Below are 22,358 nucleotides of genomic sequence, written 5' to 3'. Positions count from 1 at the left end.
GTACAGCTCCCAGATGTCAATTCAATACAGCACCTTTGGGATGAGAAGTAGTAGAGTTTTCAGCATTACTGTGTGGCAGAATAGTCTACTCAAACAGTATGATGTCATCAAATATGCATTGACCAAAAATCTGTAAGGATGTTGTTGAGGTAAAAGGTAACAATCCAACTGGTGTCAGATAGGGGTACCTAATCATGTGGCTACTGCACAATTTTTTTGTATCCTTTTTCCTTGGCTGAGAAGGATTTGAAAGTAGCTTTGACAGAATAATTAATATGAAACTGAGAGTACTTTACCAGTTCATAATATTAATATAAAAATGAAGAGAATAGCTGAACAACAACATCTACATGAACAATGCAGATATTCTAAACGAAGATACATAAAGCAAATTATTATCTTTTAAGTTTTATTCGTTAGCTTCATACCATCAAATACCAATGAGAATATAAACCAAACAGTATGTGCAAAGTAGACTACAAGATTACTGACAAATCAAAATGCATGAATTAACTATAGGTATAAATAAAAACCTTGATTTCAAATAGACTTGCTCAATGCTAACCATATTTATTACATGTATTAGTTATATAAAATGAAATGTTAAAATTTGTTTATTAAAAAGATTGTAAAAGAAAAATGCAACCAATATAGTGCCATAAAACCAGCAAGCAAATCTGCAAGAAACCAAAGATCATAATTGGCCACAAAAATCAAAACTGGTGCATGACTAGTTAAAACTATAGTATAATTTCTTTATTGAATTGCATAGCACACTTAGTTCCTTGATTGTGGACTACAGTATAGGTGGATTATAGGTTTAAGCTGCTTAGGTAGCAATTATATCATTATCACTAAATGCTGCTCAAGTGGATTCAAGTCATACGGATATATTTCAGCTTTAAGGTTTAATGGTTACCCCTCGGAATTCATCTATCCATGTCTTACGCTGAATGACTAAAGCCCACTCAGAAGTATTTTCCAGTAGAGTTTTGGAGCTCAGTGCTTTTAACTCTCTGGCCTTTTTAGTTACTTTGGCATATGAAGCCTCAGATTCAAGCCCTCGGGCCACTGCTGTATAAATCTTTCCTTCACCATGTACTGGCAAAATCTTGCCTTTAATGTACACATCATAGCGACCACTGGGATACTGCAAATTTTTGGGTTGGTAGACTACTCTTATGGTGCCAGTGATGATTTTCAAATTGGGGTCAAAGCATGAATTTTCCTCATGCCACCCTTATTATCTGCAGCCAAAATAACAATCCTCTTTCCTGTCACCTCAGCTAATACACGGAAGTCAATTATAGTTTCCACTTTCTTGATATTTTGGATATCAGCAGTATAGGCGTTTACTGCTTTCTGCATATTTACTGCAATGGGAGTGAGATCTTTCTTGTAATCTACAGGATTACCAGTAGCCACCTCTTTAGGCTTTATGAAAGTATCAGCATCCACTTTCAACTTACTTTCAAGATATTTGTTAATTTTACCATTGACTTTATTTTGAGCAAATTTCACAAGGTGGTTGGAGAGCTTTTGCTGGAAAACCACAGTAAGCACCTCCACTAATGACCCTACAACTACAACTGCCAACTCTTTTTTAAAAGCATCTAAATGTTCACGCTCACTAGTGGTCAGCACCACATTGTCCGCTTTTGTTGTCATGTCTTTTTGTTTAACCATCTTCTCAAGGTCATCACAATATTTGCTGTTAAAGTTTTGGCACATAATGGTTACTGAAGCTACAGCATCTGTAGCCAGGGCACTCATGTAGGTTGCTTGGATGATACCCAGGGCAATTTTAAGCTTTCCATTGGCCTCGTCAGAGGCATTACCTAGGACCTTCAACAGTGAAGAATGCATTTTTCCTGCCAATCCAGACCCTCTTTATTCGTTTTCAGCACAGAGTCTGCTACATCCTTAAAAATCTTTTTCATTTTCTCCTTACTAATGGTATCTGATAAAAACACATTCACTTGCATACCATCTTTCAGGTGGGACAGCACCACAGTGTCTACTAGAGGCTTTAATGGCTCTTGTTTCATATTCTGCTTCACCTTTTCAGTTGCATTTTCCTTAGCTGCCTTTTTAATCTCTTCTACAATGGCTTCCAGTGCTTTATCCTCTGCTTTACCTAGGAGCTCAACCGCAATCTCCTTGCCAGCATATTTAAGAACATTCTTTAGGTTATCTTTTAGAGCCTGCTTAAGTCCAGTCTTCATCTGTTTGCTGAGTACTTTGGGCAAAAGTTTCAAACTCTTACCAGTGGCTTTGATTGCTGTCATTGTTGATTTTGCACCAATGGCAATAACTTTACCAATTCCAAAGCTGACCAACGAGAGGCTGACAGAAATTGCTTTCTCAATGGCCCATGATGCCCAGCTGAATTCTCCAGTTATCATGGCTTCGGCGCCACTGATGCAGTCTGATATTCCCTCACCAATCAACGCCATACCAATATTGACTAGTGTGCCACAAGAGACAGCTGTAAGAATGATTCCTCCAACAAGCTGTAGGACTCCCAAAAGGAAGATAACCAGACCTTCCCAACAGAATCTAGGTCTCTCTTTTACAGTATAAATGTTGACCAGGCCCAGTTTGTAAAACTCATATAGTTCTTGGTGAACTTCAGATTGTGCATCTGGGACGAGGGCAAAAACAGAAGTTTCTTGAACATCAGCATCCCTTCCCCTACCTTTGATCTCTTTCAGCTTGTGCATAGCTTCCTCAATATTTTTATTGAAGAAATCTAGAACTTGGCATCTTGTCATAATGTGATTCTGGAATCTGGTGGTTTCTTTACTCTCTTTGGACTTGTTAGCTAGCTTGACCAACTGCAAGGTCACCACACATTGTTCTTTGAAATAGGCCAGAGACTCTTTTGCTTTTTCTAAATCTTTCAGTGCTTGGTTTAAGTAATTGTCTTTAGACAGCTTTATTGTACAGTAGGCATGGCTATAGAAGGCAATGGCAGCCCAAGAGGGATCAAGAGCCATACTTTTTTCAAACAACCTGGCACTATCTTCAAATTTCTCATCATAGAGTTCTTTGTTTCCAAATCGGATATATTGATAGATGCTAGAACATGGAGACTCATCAGATTTGGACTGCTGCTTGGCCTTGGCGATATCAGCAGCCAAAGCAGCAAAAAGCTCATCTCTCTTCAATTCCAGTATTGGCTTGGACTTTAGCTGCAGCCATATTCCCCAGTATTCATTTAGAACAGCTACAGTTGCTTTCTCATCATCTGCATCCTCAATCTCATTGTAGACAGACAATAGGATATCACAGTAATGGGAAAATAACTCCTCCCGCAAGATAATTTCTGGGATATCGTCATCCAAGTAATGTAAAACCTGTGCCTTTGCTACCTGATCTCTGATCCTTTTAACTGCACCAAGAGTTTTGGCTTTACGGAGGTGTTCTGGCAAATGCTTAATGCACAGAATCAGTTGTGCTGAGCCAGGCTTTCCCTTTCGAGCTGTGCGACCAAAAGCCTGAAGTTCCACTCTTGCATTTTGGGAAAGGAAGGTGACAACCACAAAGAGTCCTCCACTGTTGTTGACATCCCCAGACACTTTGATGTCTGTTCCTCTGCCGGCCAAGTTAGTGGCAACAATTACATCTCCAGATGCCATCTCTGTATCTAAAATTTTTGCATTGTCATTGTCACTGCGTACATAGAGCTTCAGTTGCCCATGCACATAAGGTTTAAGTGCCTTTTCAATTTCAATGGCTCGGCCGATGCTCTCACAGATCACTAGTGCAGCTCTTCCTTTCCCAGTTGAACTGGGAGAGATCTGGTCCTGAACTGTAGCAGAGATTTTCTCTTTCCAATCCTCAGAAGTGTTTGTCATTTCTCCTTGAATTTCAAATAACTTTCTTCTGTTAAATGTAGGGATGCGGCAAGCAGTAAGATTTGGGTAGAGTTTGGAAAGAAACTCAATATCTGCTTCGGTACCCAGAGTTCCTGTTGTGCCATAGATCTGGTATTGATATTTCTTGAAGAAGGAGATGTTGGAAATAAAATTAGTGATTGTGGACATGGTACTGATCTTTGTCTGATGCTTCATTTCTAGAAACTGCTGAAGGCCATCTCCCCATTTCTTGTTGAGTTCAATTATCCCAGTAGATTTAAAGTCCACTGGCAGGATGCAATCACTTTTGACAACATATTCCCTGTCTGGCTGCAGCTTAATTGCTAAAAATGCATTTTCCACCCACATCTGCATTTTTGTTTCTACAAGGTCACGAAGAAAGCCTGGAATGCTATGTTTCTCAGGGTTGTTTGTACAGGGTGTGAATTGAAGATGTTCAGATACATAACTGCGAACTGGCTCCCAGAGCTGCTTGTCAGAATCCGAAAGCAAACAGCAGAGTCCATTTTCCAGAACCAGGAAAGGAAGTCCAGGAGTGCTGTTATCAGTAGTCAGTTGAAGTACACCATCTGCATCTTGAATGTATGTTGAAAAGTGATATGGAATGTAATCTTCAATGACTTTAAAAAAGTTCAACATGGTGTTCTGGCTTATGGTTTTGAGCTTCTTGTTCAATTTATCTTTGTCACTGGCTCCTATCACCTCTGAAAATCCAGATGGAACAAGGTCATTCTGTTCTGCAATTTCCAAAATATCAATTGGTTCTTCTAGGCCCAAGTCTTCTCCACTTAGACAATCAAAAATTCCTTTGTAAAAGGGTACAGGGGGGCCTCGAATAAATACTTTGTTCTCTGTCGCAACCAAACCGTGCTGATTTACCACACTCCAGATCATTGCTAGGATTGTGTTGAGGTGCTGAAGGCTTATCATATCACTTGATAAGTAAGTGAGCTGCACTCCCCTATCCAGCAGCAAAGAATCCACTTCATCCACAATGACACATTGAAACTGACGATTACCTCGAACCTGTTTTAATTCAAAGGTCTGTCGTAGAAAGTCAGCTGCGAAGGTCTCTACTGTCCCATAGACAATGTCAGCTTTGTAACAGATGGCTCTCTCTTCATCCTTATTTTTGTTAGTGTTTGTATCTACTGTAATGTTGAAGAATGTGTAGAAGTTGCTCCAATTCTCTGCATCTCGCTCACAGAGCACAGAGGAACTGGAAACAACATCCACTTTTTGTCCCATCAACACTCGCATGGCCGCAAACATGGCTATGATGCATGATTTCCCTTCTCCAGTGCCAACCTCAAGTAATTTACTGTATTCTGACAGGGCCAACAGACACCAAGTGACCATTTGAGTCACCCTTGGAAAGTATTTATTCATTTTATAAACCCCTTTGCAAGAATGAATAAAATCCTTTGAAGTTCATCCACATTTTTACTTGCACTCAAGGAGCTTCTTGGTATATCTTCAAGCAATTCACGTTCACTGATTGGAAGGGCAGCAATCTTTTTTTGGACACCTGCAACAATGCAGTGTACCTTGTCAAGAGTTTGAATGTCAATGCTTCCTGTCTTTTTAATTTCCTCCAGAACAATTTCAAGTGGTTTTTGTGGTTCTCTTTTCAAGTCCTCCTCAAGTTTTTGATAGAGAATATCTGTTTCAAGGTGGTCAGTGATCTTTTTACCATCTTCATCCTGCCAGGTTGGAGGGACACGGTAGATTTCAATCAGATGGAGCACCTTTGTTAGAAGGACAGGATCATTACAGCTCTTTGTTAATTTATACATTAAATCCATAGCTTCATTTGGCTTCCATAGGCCAGACTGGACAACCCTCAAAAGTCTACAGATCAGTTCCGAATATGCTTCTTCATTATAATTTGGTGTTGCGACTGTTAATAAGACCTCAAAGCACTTTTTCTCTATGTTTGTGATCTCTTGTCCATATTCTGGCTCAATAACTTCTCTCAGGCACTTTTGGAGAACTTCTAGAAATTTCAAGAGAAAGACTTCCTCTGCAGGCAGATTCTCCGTCTTGGTCATCAGCTTAGTAATATTTACAACATGGCATTCAACTTTTTCCAGCATACCTTTATATGCTCTAAGCAAAGCTTGTGTGAAATGAAAAATATCTGATATGTTTTCACCAGCATTGTTAATGGTCTCCACAAGATACTGAGCTTGGTTGGCTATGCTCTCCTGTGAACTGCTGTCTTCCATCTTCAGATATGCGAGTATAAATTCTGTTATCAGCACCTGAGTGTGGACAAGAGTAAGCCTGCTTGGGAGTTTTAAAGGCCATTCATGGAAAAGCAGCGTATCCAGGGATTTGAAAAGGCTCTCAAACTGTTGTGGAGTACACATGCCCAGTGTCATGTTAGAAAGCTGTACTCCACTCTTGATACATAAGATATCAATAAGATTCTGATCTTCACTCTCTCCCTCTTCAAAGTCAATCTTTATTTTTTCAAATTCATCAAACTGTCTCACTGTAACATCTGTAGTGGTTTTCTGCTCCATTTTCTCACGCATTATGTTTTCTTCTTTGACTGATCTGGCCTTAATGTCCTTAATGGTTTGATTCAGCCTCTCTTTCAGCTCCTGCTTTTCCCTTTCTTCAGTTTCCCTCTTTTGTCTTTTCTCCTCCTCTCTTCTGTTCTGGTCTTCCTCTTCTCTTCTGTTTCTCTCTTCTTTAGTCAGTTGTTTTCTTTCCTCTTCTTCCATTCTTTGCCTCTCCTTTTCCTCTCTTTTTTGTCTTTCTGCTGCCTCAATTCTCTTCCTCTCTTTTCCTTTGTTGTTCCTCAACTCTCCTTTGTCTTTTCTCTTCCTCTCTTCTTCTTCTTTCTTCTTCTTCCCTTTTCTGTCTCTCCTCTTCCTCCATTCTCCACCTCTCTTCATCCTCACTTTCCCTTCTTTCTGCTTCCTCCAATGTTCTTCTTTCTCTTATTGGTCGGTAGAAGCATTCAGGACACTTGTATTGATTGTGTGCCCCAACTTCTCTGTAATATTGTCCTCCATTGTAAACATAGACATAATATCCCTCTCTCCATTCCTGTTTTAGATTGTCAAATGAAGTGCAAGGAGGAAGTGAAGTACCACAGATGCAGCACTTACATCCATTATATTCAGATGGACTGTTTCCCATTATTGATTTACTAACTATTGATATCAACTCTGACAATTCACAATGGGCCAAGCAATTGATCTCTGCAAAACAAAGGGAAACAAAGTGCTATTAGATTAGACAGAGAATAATTAGATGATTAGACAGAGAATTGGAGAATAACATTTTCTTAATTTAAAACAAGAAGTAAATAAACCTAAACTTAATTGGTAAGAAATTATTTCAGGCCATCAGGGAAACTTACCTTTCTACCATGTATAAAAAGTTTATTGGAGACATTAAGAGGTGTAAACTTTGACAATATTTGCATGCTTTGAAGAGCTGTTCCTCATAACCCTTCTGCAATGTTTTTGTAAAAGCAAGTTTTGCTTTAAAATAAAGACACACAGACACACACACACACACCCCTTTGAATTAGATACTTAGATAATGAATGGAAATCAGCCCTTAGCAAAATACAGGCTTCCTAAATTTGTGCAAAACATGGTCTAACATAGGTCAGATTTACTGCGCTTGTGTTTGCTCTTGTTTAGTGAATTATTTACTATTTCGCTGGTTTAGGAGAACTTTTTTTTCAACATCCGAAACTGCTTTGTGAGACCAGTGAGATATCTCCCACAGCTTTAACAGCTAACATTGGATGGGTCCTCTCCTGGGTAAATAATGCTGATCATTTAATTACAGACTGGTTATGAAGCTTGTGCATCTCTCATTATGTTCATTCTTATTTGATCTCACAGAGGCATGGCGGCACAGTGGTTAGCACTTTGAAGAGCACATGATCGCGCTCATAGTTAGTATTGCTAGTGTACTGGCTGACACAGTGCAGATTTGAACACTGGGAGAAACTCAGGGTTAGCAGAGAAAACTCATGCAGATATGAATAGAACATGCAGACTTCATGAAAACCAAGTGGCTGTGGCAGCTGGTGAAGTACTGTAGCATCAGTATTCATACCAGTTTGTTACATTTTCCATAAAAACAAATGCTAAAAAATGTATGTCATGAAGGTCAATTAATGCTGTGTACAGGTGAACTCGATTTATGGAGCATAACAGATAAGAAAATAAATTTTATTCTTATGAAAATTATACAGCATAAATAATGAGTTATCTCTGCTTGTTGCCAAATGTGCAGGTTGATCATCGAGTTCCACATCTATGTAAGAGAAGGAGGCGTGTGCCCCATACATGCGCAATTAACCACGTGGAGAATGAACACTAACCTTGAAACACAGAACACAGGAGACTCTATGAAATAACAATAATATTAAAGATATATTACTATTTACAAGACTTCTTTTATTTTGGATAGAAGAAAAAGTGCAAATCATCAACACAGGCAGTTTGGAAGGCCTTCGGCACGACTTCACAAAATAGAATGAGCAAGAGGCTTCAATCATGACATGAGACGCCACTTTCAATGTTCTACATTTAAAACTTTTAGGGCTGATTTTTTTCCTTTTCTCCCAAGGCTGAATATTTTACCAAAAAACACATCTCTAACTGTGCTCTTTCTTCTTTGAGCTCACATAGGCATGGTAGTGCAATGGTTGGCACTGCTGCTACACAGCTCAGGTCACCTTTTTGGCCACAGTAATCAGTCCAGTGTAGTTGGCATACATTTCCCTAGCACTCAGGGACACTTTAAAGATGATTTCACCATTATAATACTGTGCAGTCAAATCTAGTTCAGTTCAATGCACTTCACCGAGTTTGGCGATATTTGTGAAACACTTCTGTGATTTCTCCGAACTTGAGGTGAAATGAACAGTGTGGAGTTTGCTCATCACTAGACATCACACACATTTTTGTTGACTCAGACTATACAAAATGTATCCAGGGTAAGACTCTTATTGTGAGGAACACACCATATGTCTAAAATGACTTGAAGTGTTGCATTTTTTGCACACTACATTACTACATACAGCTTTGTGCTACTTTAGTATTAGAGGTTTACTGACTTAGAATTACTCATATCAGTGTTGTAGAGCACTAGAAAACAGGAAGTTGAGTGGGTGTTGGATGAAATTAGAAGGGCTTTGGGAGATAGAGGATTGAAGATGAATACAAATATTTAAGGCTTAATGAAGGTCAGGATCCAGATATTAGCCTGCAGGAAGAGCCATTGAAAAGAGTGAATACATTTGAAAACCTAGGATCATTGGTAGCCCAAGGTGGAAAATTAGATACAAACAACAACAACAACAACATTTATTTATATAGCACATTCTCATACCAAAACGTAGCTCAAAGTGCTTATAAAGATAACCCATAGAGTGTACTGTGGAAGGGACAATTGGAAGGTATCAGGATTATTGTGTGATCAAAGATTTAAGGCAAAAGGTTAAAGTTAAAGTTTTGAAGACAGTGGTAAGACCAGCAATGATGTCTGTAGCAGAGATATGGGCAGTACAGGGAGCAGAAATGGCATGTAGCAGAAATGAGAGTGTTGAGATGGATGTGTGGAGTTCCAAAAAAGGACAGACTAAGAAATGAGACAATCAGAAACATAATAAAGTGGGAGAGATATCTATAAAAGTACAGAAATGTATATTAAAGTGGTGGTGACATGTGGTTAGGAGACACTATGAGTATGTGTGCAAAAGAGTGATGGGAATGGAAGTACGGGGGAAGAGAATATGAGGAGGCCAAAGGTGGATGGAAAAAGTTAAAGAAGATATGAAGGAAAAGAGTCTAACTGAGGAGAAAGTGCAGGACGGAGCTTTATGGAGAAGGCTGATCAAGTACATTAAATCCACACAGAAATAGGTTAAATGAAGAGGAAGAAGAAGAAGAATAAGACTGACTTAAAATTTCTACTTTATGATTGATGATTTTAACATTATAAACACACCTTTTACTTTTGCCTCCTTTTGACAATAAAGAGCAGTGTGAACAAAGAAAGTTATCATTTAAACACAATTTATTATTAATCCTTGCAATTTTCTAACAGACAGTATAGATTTTAATGTTTTACCTTTTTATAATGAACATATAAAATTTAAACTAAAATTCTTCAACATTGGATATGCTAAACAAACAAACTAAAAACCCTTGGGTGCTTTCTCATAAGTTTTATTTCTAATTTCTCAATCCACAACACTCCACTAAACTTGATCTTTAGCCTGGCATGGAGAAGACTACTAGATTAAGTAGTTATTACTTGTATTTATGTTGTTAACAAAAATACTTTATAGTTAGCATTCAGCATCTAACAAGAAAACTGGGAAGGGCACTCTTTCTGGAAGCAATAGAGGAAAATAAAGTGAACAACTGCTGCATTCGGTTAAAAAAATACATATACATAGATATGTGTTCATTGACATACAAGTTTGTAGTTTCTTTTTGACTTTATGCTTTTGTAATTTTATTAATTCTAGTGCACAAAGTATAGTGTCTGAAAATGTTAATATATTTAAAAAAGAGCTACACATACACACATACAAAGTGTTTACACAACCAATCAGCCACAACATTAAAATCACCAACATAATATTGTGTGGGTCTCACTTGTGTTAGACAAAACAGCTCTGACCCAAAGTGTCCTGGACTCCACAAGACCTCTGAAGATGTCCTGTGCTATTTGGCACCAAGATGTCAGCAGCAGATTCTTTAAGTCCTGTGAGTTGTATGGTGGGGCCTTTATGGATCTGACTTTTTTCCATCACATCCCACAGATACTTGATCTGATTGAGACCTGGGGACTTTGGAGGCCTTCAACTGTTTGTTGTGTTCCTGAAACCATTCCTGAAAAATGTTTGCACTGTTGAAGGGCATATTATCCTTCTGAAAAAGGCCATTGCCATTAGGGAATACCATTTCTATGAAGCACTGAATTGTCTGCTACAATTTTTAGTGACATTTCAGAGTGACATCCACATGAATGCCAGTTTCCCAGAAAAACATTTCCCAGAGCATCACAGTGCCTCTGCCAGCGCGCCTTATTCATGGTCCAGTTCTGGCATATGTCCATTGTAGGCACTTCTGGCAATGGACTGGAGTCAACATGGGCACTCTGACCAGTTTGCAGCTATACAGCTCCACATGCACCACGCTGTGATGCATTCTGACATTTTTTTCTGTCATGGCCAGCATTAGGTTTATCAGCAATTTCTGCCATAGTAACTCTTCTGTGGGACTGGACCAGATAGGTTTTCCATCCTTGGACAACTTTTGGTAGGGACTAACCATACTGGAAACTTTCCTCAAGACCTGCTGTTTTGGAAATGCTCTGAAACAGCCATCTAGCTATCACAATTTGGCCCTTGTCAAAATGGCTCAAATCATTACACTTGCCCTTTTATTTACTGCTTCTAACTAATCACCTTCAAGAACTGACACTTCACTTGCTGCCTTGCTACACTTGATACAGGAGCCATTGTAACGAGATAATCAATTGGATTCACTTCACCTGTCAGTGGTTTTAATGTTGTGGCTGATCGGCTCTCTCTAAACAACCCCCCACCTCCCCCTCCCTCCCCCCCCCCCGCTGCCATTTTGCCTTACCACCCCTATCATTTTGCCTCCTTATATGAGGCTAAGCCACAGTTTACGAAATCTCAGTGCTCTGACATACCTAGAGACAGAGTACGTCCAAATCAAAACATGTGGTGTAACCTATAAACCTAGAATATAATCTTAAACAGTCCTGAAAAAATAAACCTAGGGAATGATTTTAAACAGTACCCATGGAGAAACAGATAACGTATGATAGTACAATCCTAATACAATAAACCAAGGGTTGTTCCAGCCACTTTCTTCATAAGTAATGATTTACTGCTGCTGGAACATCCTTTCTTTGTGTTAATTTTAACTGACTTGTTTTTTAGTTTTTAGAAAACTTTGTTGTTCTTTTCCATAACCAACAACTAAATAATGAGCCTACATACGACCAGCTAGCTCAGGGTTTTCCTGGAAGGCCATTGTTTTTGCTCTGACCAAGTATGGAGCATTGCTGATAAAATTAGTGTTAGAGAAATAATTCATTATGATGTGCAGATAAGGCAGCCATGAGATTGCTTTTAGTAATGGAAATATTGAGTTAATATTTGTTCGCCCTTTTGTTATTTTCATGCATATACACTTAACCCCAATCCCAAATTTAACAATAAATGTACCTCAAAGCACTGGAGAAAGGAGCTGGTGAACAAAGGGCTTGTGCATGTGCACACCTGTCATAGCTTTTCACTAATTTATACTTGAGGTCTGATTTGCAGTCTGTAATGGTTACTGGATGATTGTGACTTCAATTACTTAGTTTTCTCACTTTGCATATTTTTGTTTGGGTACTGGTTATTGAAAAACAAACAATGGAGGTTTCTGAATCTATTCTGAAGTGAATATACACAAAACTCTACCAATGAATCAGACCTAACAAAATAAAGCTTGTACTACCAAGAAATTAATGATGTTTTCATCTTTGCAAGAACTAAAGATTCACAACACCAGCTCAAAGTAAACTAAGGGTCCAGTAAGATAAAAATTAAATAAATATGTAGAAATTCTGATGTAAAAATTCAAACTGAGTCCTTACTTTTAAGTACCACCAGCCTCTAGTATTCTCAAACTGATAGAATTGATTTGGGTTGTTGTTTGAGTTCAGGTCAGATTTGTGCTTACCTGTGCTATGTTCATCATAGTGCTAATGTTTTTGACCCTCAGTTACTCACAACTTTATCCTCAAATACAGCTGACTACATTTCATCATCAAAATACCTGAAATTCTTTCCATGAGTACGTTTTCCAATATAGTTTTTGAATGTGGAAAATGGATTGCATCTGCTTATCCAGTAATGAGTTTTGTGAAATCAGAGCCAATGCTAGTAGCTTTGGATACACTTGCAAAATGCAACCTTCTATGGAACACATTTCTGTAAGACCACAAACACTCATATAGCCACATTGAGATACTAAGTCAATATAGAAAAACAAACAACCCAACTTGCTAGCATGTCTTTATAATATGGGAGTAAATCTGTGTAGCTGGAAAAAAACTCATGCAGTACAAAACATGTAAACACCCCATTATACCTAAAAGCAGCCAGGTCAAAAATCAAATTCGGGTCCCAAATCCAATGACCCAGAAAACTACCTCCTCCATCTCACATTACCAAGTTGACCATGGCCACCATTTAGAAGTCTGATGTTGAGTTGGTGGAGCCCCCTCTCTATTCCCCTGACTGACACTCTGAAATGAACACTACATGTCCTGAACTCATCACTGATATAGACCACCTTTCTGAGTTGGAAAGTTTTCAAAACTCATGATTAGCTCATTGAAACTGAGAAAGGGGAGTTGGGCAAATCGACTGAGAAAAAAACATCAATTTTGATGACCAAGTTGAAAAGTTCTGAATAAATGAGATTTCTGGTGATTGAAACAGGTATATTCTCAGATTTTTATTCCTTGAAAGGCTCAGAATTCATATTATCAATGGTCACGTTCAAATTTGGTGGTCATAGCTTCAAAAATAAAAATAAACAAGGGTTGGGAATCAATTAAAAAATAAGTAATTCATTGCATAAATGTATGTGATTAAACGTGATTAATCACATATAACATTAAAACATGTAATTATAAAATGAATACATAAATTATGAAGTAAATACACACTGAATCACAAAATTAATGTAGAATCAACACAAAGGAATTAAAAAAATAATGGAATAGTTTAAACTTAAACAATGACCTTAAATCGAAACTTTTAACAAAATACTATTTGAGCAAGTACAACCTGAATTTGAATGCCTTCGTTAAAGGTAAGTAGAAAAGAAGGAAATAAGAAAATGAGGTCAATGTATTAATTCTCAGAATTGTATAGCATATGAAACACAGACATGTCAAAATAAAAAATGATTGAAACGACTGTTGATTTTAAATGCACCGCTAAACATTGCTTTAATAGAAGGAATAAATGGGCATACATTAAAACTTGTATTAAAACGAATACTATCCTCAATTGTTTATTACCATCAATGATTCAAAATTATACATAAGTGTTGTGTCTGCGAGCTGCAATCTGCCGCGGCCTGTCCAGCCCCTTCGGACTGTTAACACGTCTAAGAGATTGAATGCTTTTGCTGTAGGTAGAATCTTGGCGTACCTTGGGGTTTTTTGGGTTACAAAAACGTGCCAGCTCAGAAAACACATCACTACCTATACCTTTGATCCTGGCTTGCTAAAGAAGATCTCCATAGCTGCTATCTCGCTTAAAAACACCATGCATTACTTAGATCACGAGTGTTGAACTCCAGTCCTGGAGGGCCACAGTGGCTGCAGGTTTTCATTCTAACCATCTTCTTCATTAGGGGCAGCACGTTGGCGCAGTGGTAGCGCTGCTGCCTTGCAGTTAGGAGACTTGGGTTCGCTTCCTGGGTCCTCCCTGCATGGAGTTTGCATGTTCTCCCCGTGTCTGTGTGGGTTTCCTCCGGGCGCTCCGGTTACCTCCCACGGTCCAAAGACATGCAGGTTAGGTGGACTGGTGATTCAAAATTGTCCCTAATGTGTGCTTGGTGTGTGGGTGTGTTTGTGTGTATCCTGCGGTGGGTTGGCACCCTGCCCAGGATTGGTTCCTGCTTTGTGCCCTGTGTTGGCTGGGATTGGCTCCAGCAGACCCCCGTGACCCTGTGTTTGGATTCAGCGGGTTGGAAAATGGATGGATGGATAACCATCTTCTTCATTAGTGACCAGTTTTTGCTACTAATTAACTTCTTTTGCCTTAGATCTAATTATCTTGACTCAGGCCCATTAGTTGTCTCTTTTTCCTTAATTAGCAGCCAAACAATAATGAGACACAAAACGAGTTGCCACATGACCAGCTAACCTGTGCCCATCACACAATATCTGAAAATAAAGAAAGGTGATGGTCTTGGTAAGGTTGATCTCTCGAGTCACCAAAACATTTTGACAATGTTTTTAGAAAGATAAAAAACAGAATATCAACAGTTTTGGAAATGTCTTCTGTGGCAGAATAAGAGCAGCAACAAGTCATGGAATTAAATAACGGTTTAAATTAACAGCAAGACTCAGCTTCTCATTAAGAGATTGGTTGGAGTGATTTTGGTTGGAGTTTGAAATCCCAGTTTAGCTTGTCATTTGTTGCCTTGTTTCACATCTCATTTCTGTCTGGCTGTCATTTAATGAAGAAATTAATAAATTCAGTGGACTTAATCCTTAAAAGACAAGGCTATTAAAATGATGGGAAAAGAAGTTAATTAGCAGAGAAAACTGTTCACTGATTAGGAAACGAGTAACAATGAAAACCTGCAGCCACTGCTGCCCTCCAGCCCAGGAGTTCAACACCCCTGACTTAGATGGTTCTTTGCATCAATTAGCAAAAATACTGCAAGCTGAAATAATGAGTAATCATTACACTTCTGTTTTGTAGAATTGTGTCAATATCTTAGGGCAGTCAGCATTGTAAGCTGCCTATAGGAGACCGGCAAGTTAAATACAGAGGTACTAGAGACTTGTTTTGGTTTTAGTGCCACTCAAAGATAACTTATTTAGCACTTTTGTGATATAACATTGAATCGATCTTCTTACAGAAACATGAAATAAAAAAGTGTAATTTTTATCAGCACAACATTTCGCATTGCACCAGGATTGACATAAGCCCCACTCCCCTGCACCCATCTCATTATGTATAAATCAAGAACATGAACACCAGTGCTGCATATTGACATGTGGCGTATCGTTGTGAACGGTGTAATACGAAATTTTAAACCTTTAGTTGAAAAAAATATTTTACAGAATTTTAAAAAAGCAGTATAAAAATACTGTACTGGATGTGTATGTAATTCTTTACGTACACACTTGTTTATATTATTGTTTCGTAATGTTAAAAAAAAATACTTGAAAATGCCGCCCTGACCAAAGCACTGCCTGAGGCGTTTGCCTCGTGGCTAGCCCTGGATGCAACAATATTTTCAACGCATTAAACAAACCACATTGATCGCAAAAATTAACGCATTAACTTTCACAAGCCTAAAGTTAACCATTAACTGATTATTACATGGTGTGGTGTATAGTGATCATCATTGCTGTCTCACAGTTCGAGAATCCTGGGCTCAAACACTAGCCTTACCACTTTCATACAAATTTCCCGGAAACACGTCTTAGTCTGCTTATCAAGTCTACAGTATATTCAACCCAGAGACAGTTTGAGTGTGTGCCCCATGGTTTTAGTTCCCTGTCCTATAGAAACCGGAGGGCTAGACACCTCCCAGTCTAACCTGTTACTAAAGAAAAAAGGATTTGCAAAATTTGCTCCACCATAAACAACTGCCCGGTTCCTCCCCTATCTCTCTGGGTGATGCTGGATAAATCACCAGCTGCCTGAATAGATTCCATAAATCTAACCTGCATGCATTGGTGATTGTGGAGGAAACCTGGGTGGTTGTACTCAAGCACAAGGGGAAATCGAGCAAACAAGGGGATTATATTCAAAACTCACAGAAACTGCTTAAGGGCTATATGACTTGTAATCAGGACTCTGAAGCTCCAAGTTCTGTGTCATCTTACTTTCTCGAAGACGAGTTCTTTAGTAATGGTTGTTTAAGGAGAAACTGATTCTTCAAATGCAGAACAATCTAGTATATGCAGTGCTGCTGTAAGCCAAATTGGGGCCGTAAACGGAATTTTCTTCTTGGACACCCCAAACTTCCTAACCCGCTCCTTCCTGAATCCAAGACATTAATGGATAATCAAACATAACAACTATAACATTTTACACATGTCTACATTTTCTAGAGGCAGTCATTTATTACGACATCACATGACAACTTCTTTGCAAGGTCTGAGTTGATGGTGATGATAGCCAAGCTGCTTATATATTGTTGTGCCATGGATCACCTCAGGTATGTGTTGATGTGCTTAAGTTTTGAAAAACTTTACTCAGCAGAAGCAACTGTAACTGGGTGGGTTGATTATTATTATTAATAATAATAATCTAGGATATCAATGTGCTGTTACTCTTTGTTATTTGATATAGTGAACAGTATCACTTGTGACATGTGATACATCAAAAACACAAAATGTAACACTACGAGGGACATTCAAAACGTTTTTTTACTCTATTTATAAAGAATTTCAAAAACAAATTACATCACTTTTCAACATAGTCACCTTCGTTTGAGCGTCGTAGTAACATTTCAATGCCCACTCCTTCACCGTTTTCAACGAAAATATAAAGTGCGGAAACGTTTTGATCGTCCCTTGTACTACAGCAAAATACTACTACTACTACTACTACAAATAACAATAGTAATAATCGTATTAAATGCTACTGCTACTAAAATAAAAAATACTGTTACTGAATGTGTTTAATAAACTTACTACGGTAAAATGGTAAAAATGAAGCTGAATACTTTAAATAATTAACATGTGAATGTATCACTTACACTTATGAATTTATTTAAATTTCAATGTCAACAGATAGCATCGAGGCATTAATTAAATCAATAATTTTGTTACCAATAAAATTAACGAGAAATTTAAGTTAATCTGAGTTTATTGCTCTTTTCGTATGATATCAAAATCCAGTTAATAACTGAAGCAAGAAATTAGTCGGTGAAATTTGCAAAAGTGTGCTTATTGTTGCAATACTCAGAGCACTTAATATGTCGACTAACATTAGCAGCCTTTAACAACGTGTAAATGTCCTGAGGTCTACAATGACAATAAATAATCCACAACTGGGGTAGCTAGGTATTGTAACATAAGATAATATCTTTTTAACCTTTAAACTGCCAGTACCAGCTATATTCGGTCCCCAGTGCAATTTGCCAGCACGACGGAGCTGGTCAGTCAGTGCCGTACATTCGTTGAGCAGCCAGTTCATGACTACTGCCGCCACCTGCAGCACTGCAGCATCAACTTCGGCGGACTTACTGGAAGTTTGACAAATTCAAAGCTCCAAACGCGCCCGCAAGTGCAGGGCGAGTTGCTTTTTCATGCTTTCGTTTTTTCTTTCTTTTTATTTTCTGCACTCCTAACTGGTGTTGACTTGAAGTTATCCCTCTGTTTGTTAATGCAAAATTATCACAACAGGTGAATATTAACGATCTTTACGATTCCTGAAAGAGTTATAACCCCGATAGAGTCCAGCTCAGCGCTCAGTTCCGTGGAAGTCGTCGATTTACATTATACTTCTGAAATGTTAAACGGTAAACTCGGAGACGATATAGTAATATGTTTTACAGAGTTATCTGACTGAAGTCAATAAATCAAGTGACAAAAACTTGGAATCCAATTGGCTGTCCAGCAGAGCTGCGGGGTACTGGGACTCCACCCTCCCCTCCCATTCTTAGGTCTTGGGCCTAACTCGCAGTGCTGAAGTGGCAGAGCGCGTATATATTCTGGTAGCAAGGCACTCACATATATTTTGTTTTCCCATTGTATACTTGTAGCAGTAGTGCACTTCTCACAACTTTGGAAGTAAAACCATGCAGGATGCAGACAAACGGGGCAGTCGAACGTATCATCCTGTCATCTGTGGCGCGTCCCTCTGTATTGCATATGGCAAACGATAGGCGTCGATCCTAATAGCCACACCTGCAGTGATATACTTAATTAATGGAGCGGATGTGTCTGTGTATGTGTGAGCTCTTACATTTTGTGAAGGACTAAGCAGCATCTTCATTTTTGTTTTGCTCGGTAAATAAAGTCACCTAATGACATTAAATATTTGTAAGAAATCATTACAAGCCTTTGGCTTTCATGCAAGTGCATTTTATATAATAACATATGAATATTGTTAACACTTACCTTCCGACAGCACATTTGAAACGTTCATGATTCCAGGCGGATCAAAACGAAATCGGTTAATTATAAGTCTAAATTTAATACAGTTATTAAGGTCTGCTTCAGAATCAAAGTGACGGAATGAACAAAATTCGCTGTTTTTTTCCTGTATTTTTCGTGTTTTAAGCAGTCCATGGACATAATCTTTTCTTCTATTAAAAAGGGAATAAGTTTTAATTATATACATTTTGGCCGGGACAAATTAACACATAACAGATAGTAAAGATTTACTGACCTGCAGTCATGATTTCCCACGCCAGGAATTGCTCTTGCGGTTTTAAGTTAGTGCTGTTCAAAAAAACTACATGGAATCTTACGGAATATAAAACCTAATTAAAGTGACAGTAAAATACTAAACGGTCTGCGTTTCTCAAAACTTTGCTGAGAACTGAGGAAGTGCAGATGCAAATTAAGTGAAAACGTAACACAGATCTGAAAAAAATCTCCCCTAAAATTGTGTTACTTCGTGAACACAATTTAACTATAATTAGAATATTTCATCATGCCATATTTTAGCACACAATTGCGAAGAAATATAATTAAAGTGAAACATTTTACACAATTTACTCATGTATGCCATATTCTTCTAAAACAACTCAACATGAAACAATTGTAAAGAAAACAACAGTCAACATTAATTGCATTAAATATAACTTCTGCTGCGGTGGGTTGGCACCCTGCCCAGGATTGTTTCCTGCCTTGTGCCCTGTGTTGGCTGGGATTGGCTCCAGCAGACCCCCGTGACCCTGTGTTTGGATTCAGCGGGTTGGAAAATGGATGGATGGATGGATAACTTCTGCAGTTCTTGATGCTTTTTATTTTTTTTTTATCTAAAATATTCCTAAGCAGCCCGCAGTTTGCGCACCTTTGAATCATCCAGCAGTAGTCCGCCATTAAACCGACACCTCTGCGTCCCTGCATGCGGTACTTTGTTTCCATGCCCTTGATATCCTGGTGGAATCTTCTACCCTGCTCTTCACTCACCGCCCCCACGATTTTCACGGAAACATTCCAAGAGTGAATCAGAAGAGTGGATTTTGAGAATAATGTCGCAAACCAATTCTTTGATCAACATTAATACATTCATAATTTCATTATAATTTGGACTTTTATTATCACCTACAAACTCAGAAATTACTTCTTTGAATGATACACATGTCACTTGTTCCAGGTCGTTATCATCGCTCCATCAGATTCTGCATCAGAAATCATTTTTTTAATGTCAGGTCCGTCAAAAATTACATCTTTCAATTCAACCTAAGTGATGAATCTCATACACACAGCCTCCATCTTTTTATAGGGCTTTCGCTCATCAAACGAAGCATATGATGGGATGGTAGCAGCGATTTATCTGGATCCATCATGCTAGGTCTGATGATGTATTGGCACCAAGTTGTAGCTTCTACCAAACTGGCCATTAACCCAACGTAAATTCTTGGCTCTGCTCTCCCACTCACTGAGAAAACGCGGGAACTGTTAACTGCTCGTCGCCGTGTTCAATTCCAGCTGTACCCTGATCTTATTATCGAATACTTTTACTTTAAAAATAGATTTTAATATTAGTAAAATATAAAAATAAAAATGTTAAATGAAAATATTGAAATTGTATTCATTATATTATTAAAACAATTAAAAATAACTGACATAAAAATTAGTTTGTGAAATAATGTTGCATGATGGAGAAAATATTTTTACTTCTGACACCCAATGTTAAAAAAAATAACGAAAGCAAAATTTCAATGTATACCTTTGTAATGTATAGGCAGAATGCATTCACTTATAAGGCTAAAGGAAACAAACCTGATCAGCTTTGGAAAGCCTACATTTAATAATGTATAACTTACCAAAGGTGTGGCGCTTCTCTCCAGAATGATGAAGGCGAAGTTCGTCTTTCACGGCTGCAGAAGCTTGCACACCTTTCTAGCGGTGGCTCGCGTATATTTATAGTGATTAAACGCCATGCCTCCTCCACCTAACTCGTGTTTCTTTTCGTTAACCAAGACAGTCTCGTTTCAACTTGTCCGTGACCAACTCTTTTGCCTCTGGATATCGCTTTTGTTACCTTGGGCATCTTTCATGTGTATGTGTACTTGTTAAGCCTGGAAGAATTAAACAAAATTCCAAAACAATATCAACACCACGATACTGAATGCCTTATTTTAACTACTCTTTTTATTTGGATCTTTGTGAAAGTAAAATCTTCGTTTTTTCTGAGAAAATCTTTCTCCGTGTAACCTTTTCAATACTTTTTACAACAAAATTGAAATTTTATTGATTTATATTCTGGTTGAAATGTATTTCTTCTTCAGGCACGATACCCATTTCATAGCAGTTATTTTTATTGTCAAACCAGGTATTCTATTTTAAAATAGTATTTACCATATCTATTGGTATTGTCACAAAGTCCATCCATCCACCCACTTTCCAAACAGGCTGTGCTAAGCAAGGCCGCGGGGGAGCCGAAGCCAATCCGAGCAAGCATTGTGTAGAAGACTGGAACAATAACAGGACAGAACGCCGGTCCATGGCAGGGTCTCTCATAGAGTCTTATAAAGCAAGAAATGACTTTTACAGATGAAAATGTGTTGAAATTACGGATTGATAGTAAAGTGTGTAAAAACAGTTATCAAGGGGCATAAGAAGACACTGAACCATATTAAAAAAGACACCTTTATGCGGCAGTAAGATATGATACATTAAAATACCCAATCTGATAGAACATAACAAAGAAAAATGACTACACCAAAGCCAAATAAACATTTATGTTGGACAAAAATATGGTAGCAGATTATTAAGAATGTGTTTAGTATATGTTTATGCAATAGTGGCAAAAAATTATAAGTGTCAACGATGCCACCATAATTGTATGATAAGGGACAAACAGGGCCACCAGCAAACGGAAAGATTCAGTTATAAGCCAGATACATATTGATGGTGTCTGTATGGGGAATTCTCAGAAGGCACCAGTAGAAACCAGTAATGAGCCGTAGAAAACTGATGGTGGCAGTACAACTCCTCCATGCAGGTCGTTACTAGCAATGCTGTCTCATAGGAGCCAATAGTTCCTAGCTGAGAACAGGAAGCGCAAAAGCTGCTTTGCATACCAGACTGTTTAAGATAGCCTTGAAGTTTATAATAATACACTCCTGATGCTGGAAGTAACTTCAAAATGATGTCTGAAGGCTGCTGCCTGCTCTATGAGTCTTCACAGTCAAATAATAACATATTTCCATTTTATCAATATTTTTGTATTATACAAGTATTTCCTTAGGCTGGCTCTTAATTAAGTCAGTTTTAAAACATTGCTTGCGTACTCAAGAAAGGTCACGTGTTGCAGAGTCATAAAATAAAAAACATTTTACCTTACAAATAAAGAAGTGTTTTAAATTTTATTTTTAAAAAACAGAACATTACTTTGGCATGCTACTCAAACGAATAATAATAACTTTACATATACAACAGTTTAAATACAAAGGAAAAAAACAACAACAAAGAAAGCACAACAAAACAAAATTCAGGCTCCACCCAAGAGAGAGAAAA

At 38.1% G+C, this 22,358-nt stretch overlaps 3 protein-coding genes and 2 long non-coding RNA genes across 6 annotated transcripts in view; 2 read left to right on the top strand and 3 right to left on the bottom strand.

Annotated features, from left to right (window-relative positions):
* LOC127529112 (uncharacterized) overlaps positions 1-22,358 on the bottom strand; it is a 740,943-nt gene that overhangs the window by 311,924 nt on the left and 406,661 nt on the right. The gene's annotated exons all lie outside the window — the stretch shown is intronic.
* LOC114657567 (uncharacterized) overlaps positions 1-22,358 on the bottom strand; it is a 278,049-nt gene that overhangs the window by 214,424 nt on the left and 41,267 nt on the right. The window lies entirely within an intron of this gene.
* The window catches only part of LOC127529120 (uncharacterized), a 358,163-nt gene that overhangs the window by 307,350 nt on the left and 28,455 nt on the right, over positions 1-22,358 (top strand). The gene's annotated exons all lie outside the window — the stretch shown is intronic.
* Positions 1-22,358, top strand: part of LOC127529122 (uncharacterized) — a 100,693-nt gene that overhangs the window by 53,653 nt on the left and 24,682 nt on the right. The gene's annotated exons all lie outside the window — the stretch shown is intronic.
* The window catches only part of LOC127529116 (uncharacterized), a 45,366-nt gene continuing 28,105 nt past the window's right edge, over positions 5,098-22,358 (bottom strand). The window contains exon 2 of the mRNA XM_051931658.1: positions 5,098-5,979. Coding sequence (XP_051787618.1) covers positions 5,267-5,977 — 711 coding nt within the window. The 5' untranslated portion in view covers positions 5,978-5,979 and the 3' untranslated portion in view covers positions 5,098-5,266. The remainder of the gene's footprint in view (positions 5,980-22,358) is intronic.

Source organism: Erpetoichthys calabaricus, chromosome 9 (assembly GCF_900747795.2).
Source record: "Erpetoichthys calabaricus chromosome 9, fErpCal1.3, whole genome shotgun sequence".
Classification (NCBI taxonomy): Eukaryota; Metazoa; Chordata; class Cladistia; order Polypteriformes; family Polypteridae; genus Erpetoichthys; species Erpetoichthys calabaricus.
Note: the sequence above shows the minus strand (reverse complement) of the source record. Positions and strands in the feature narration are given on the sequence as shown.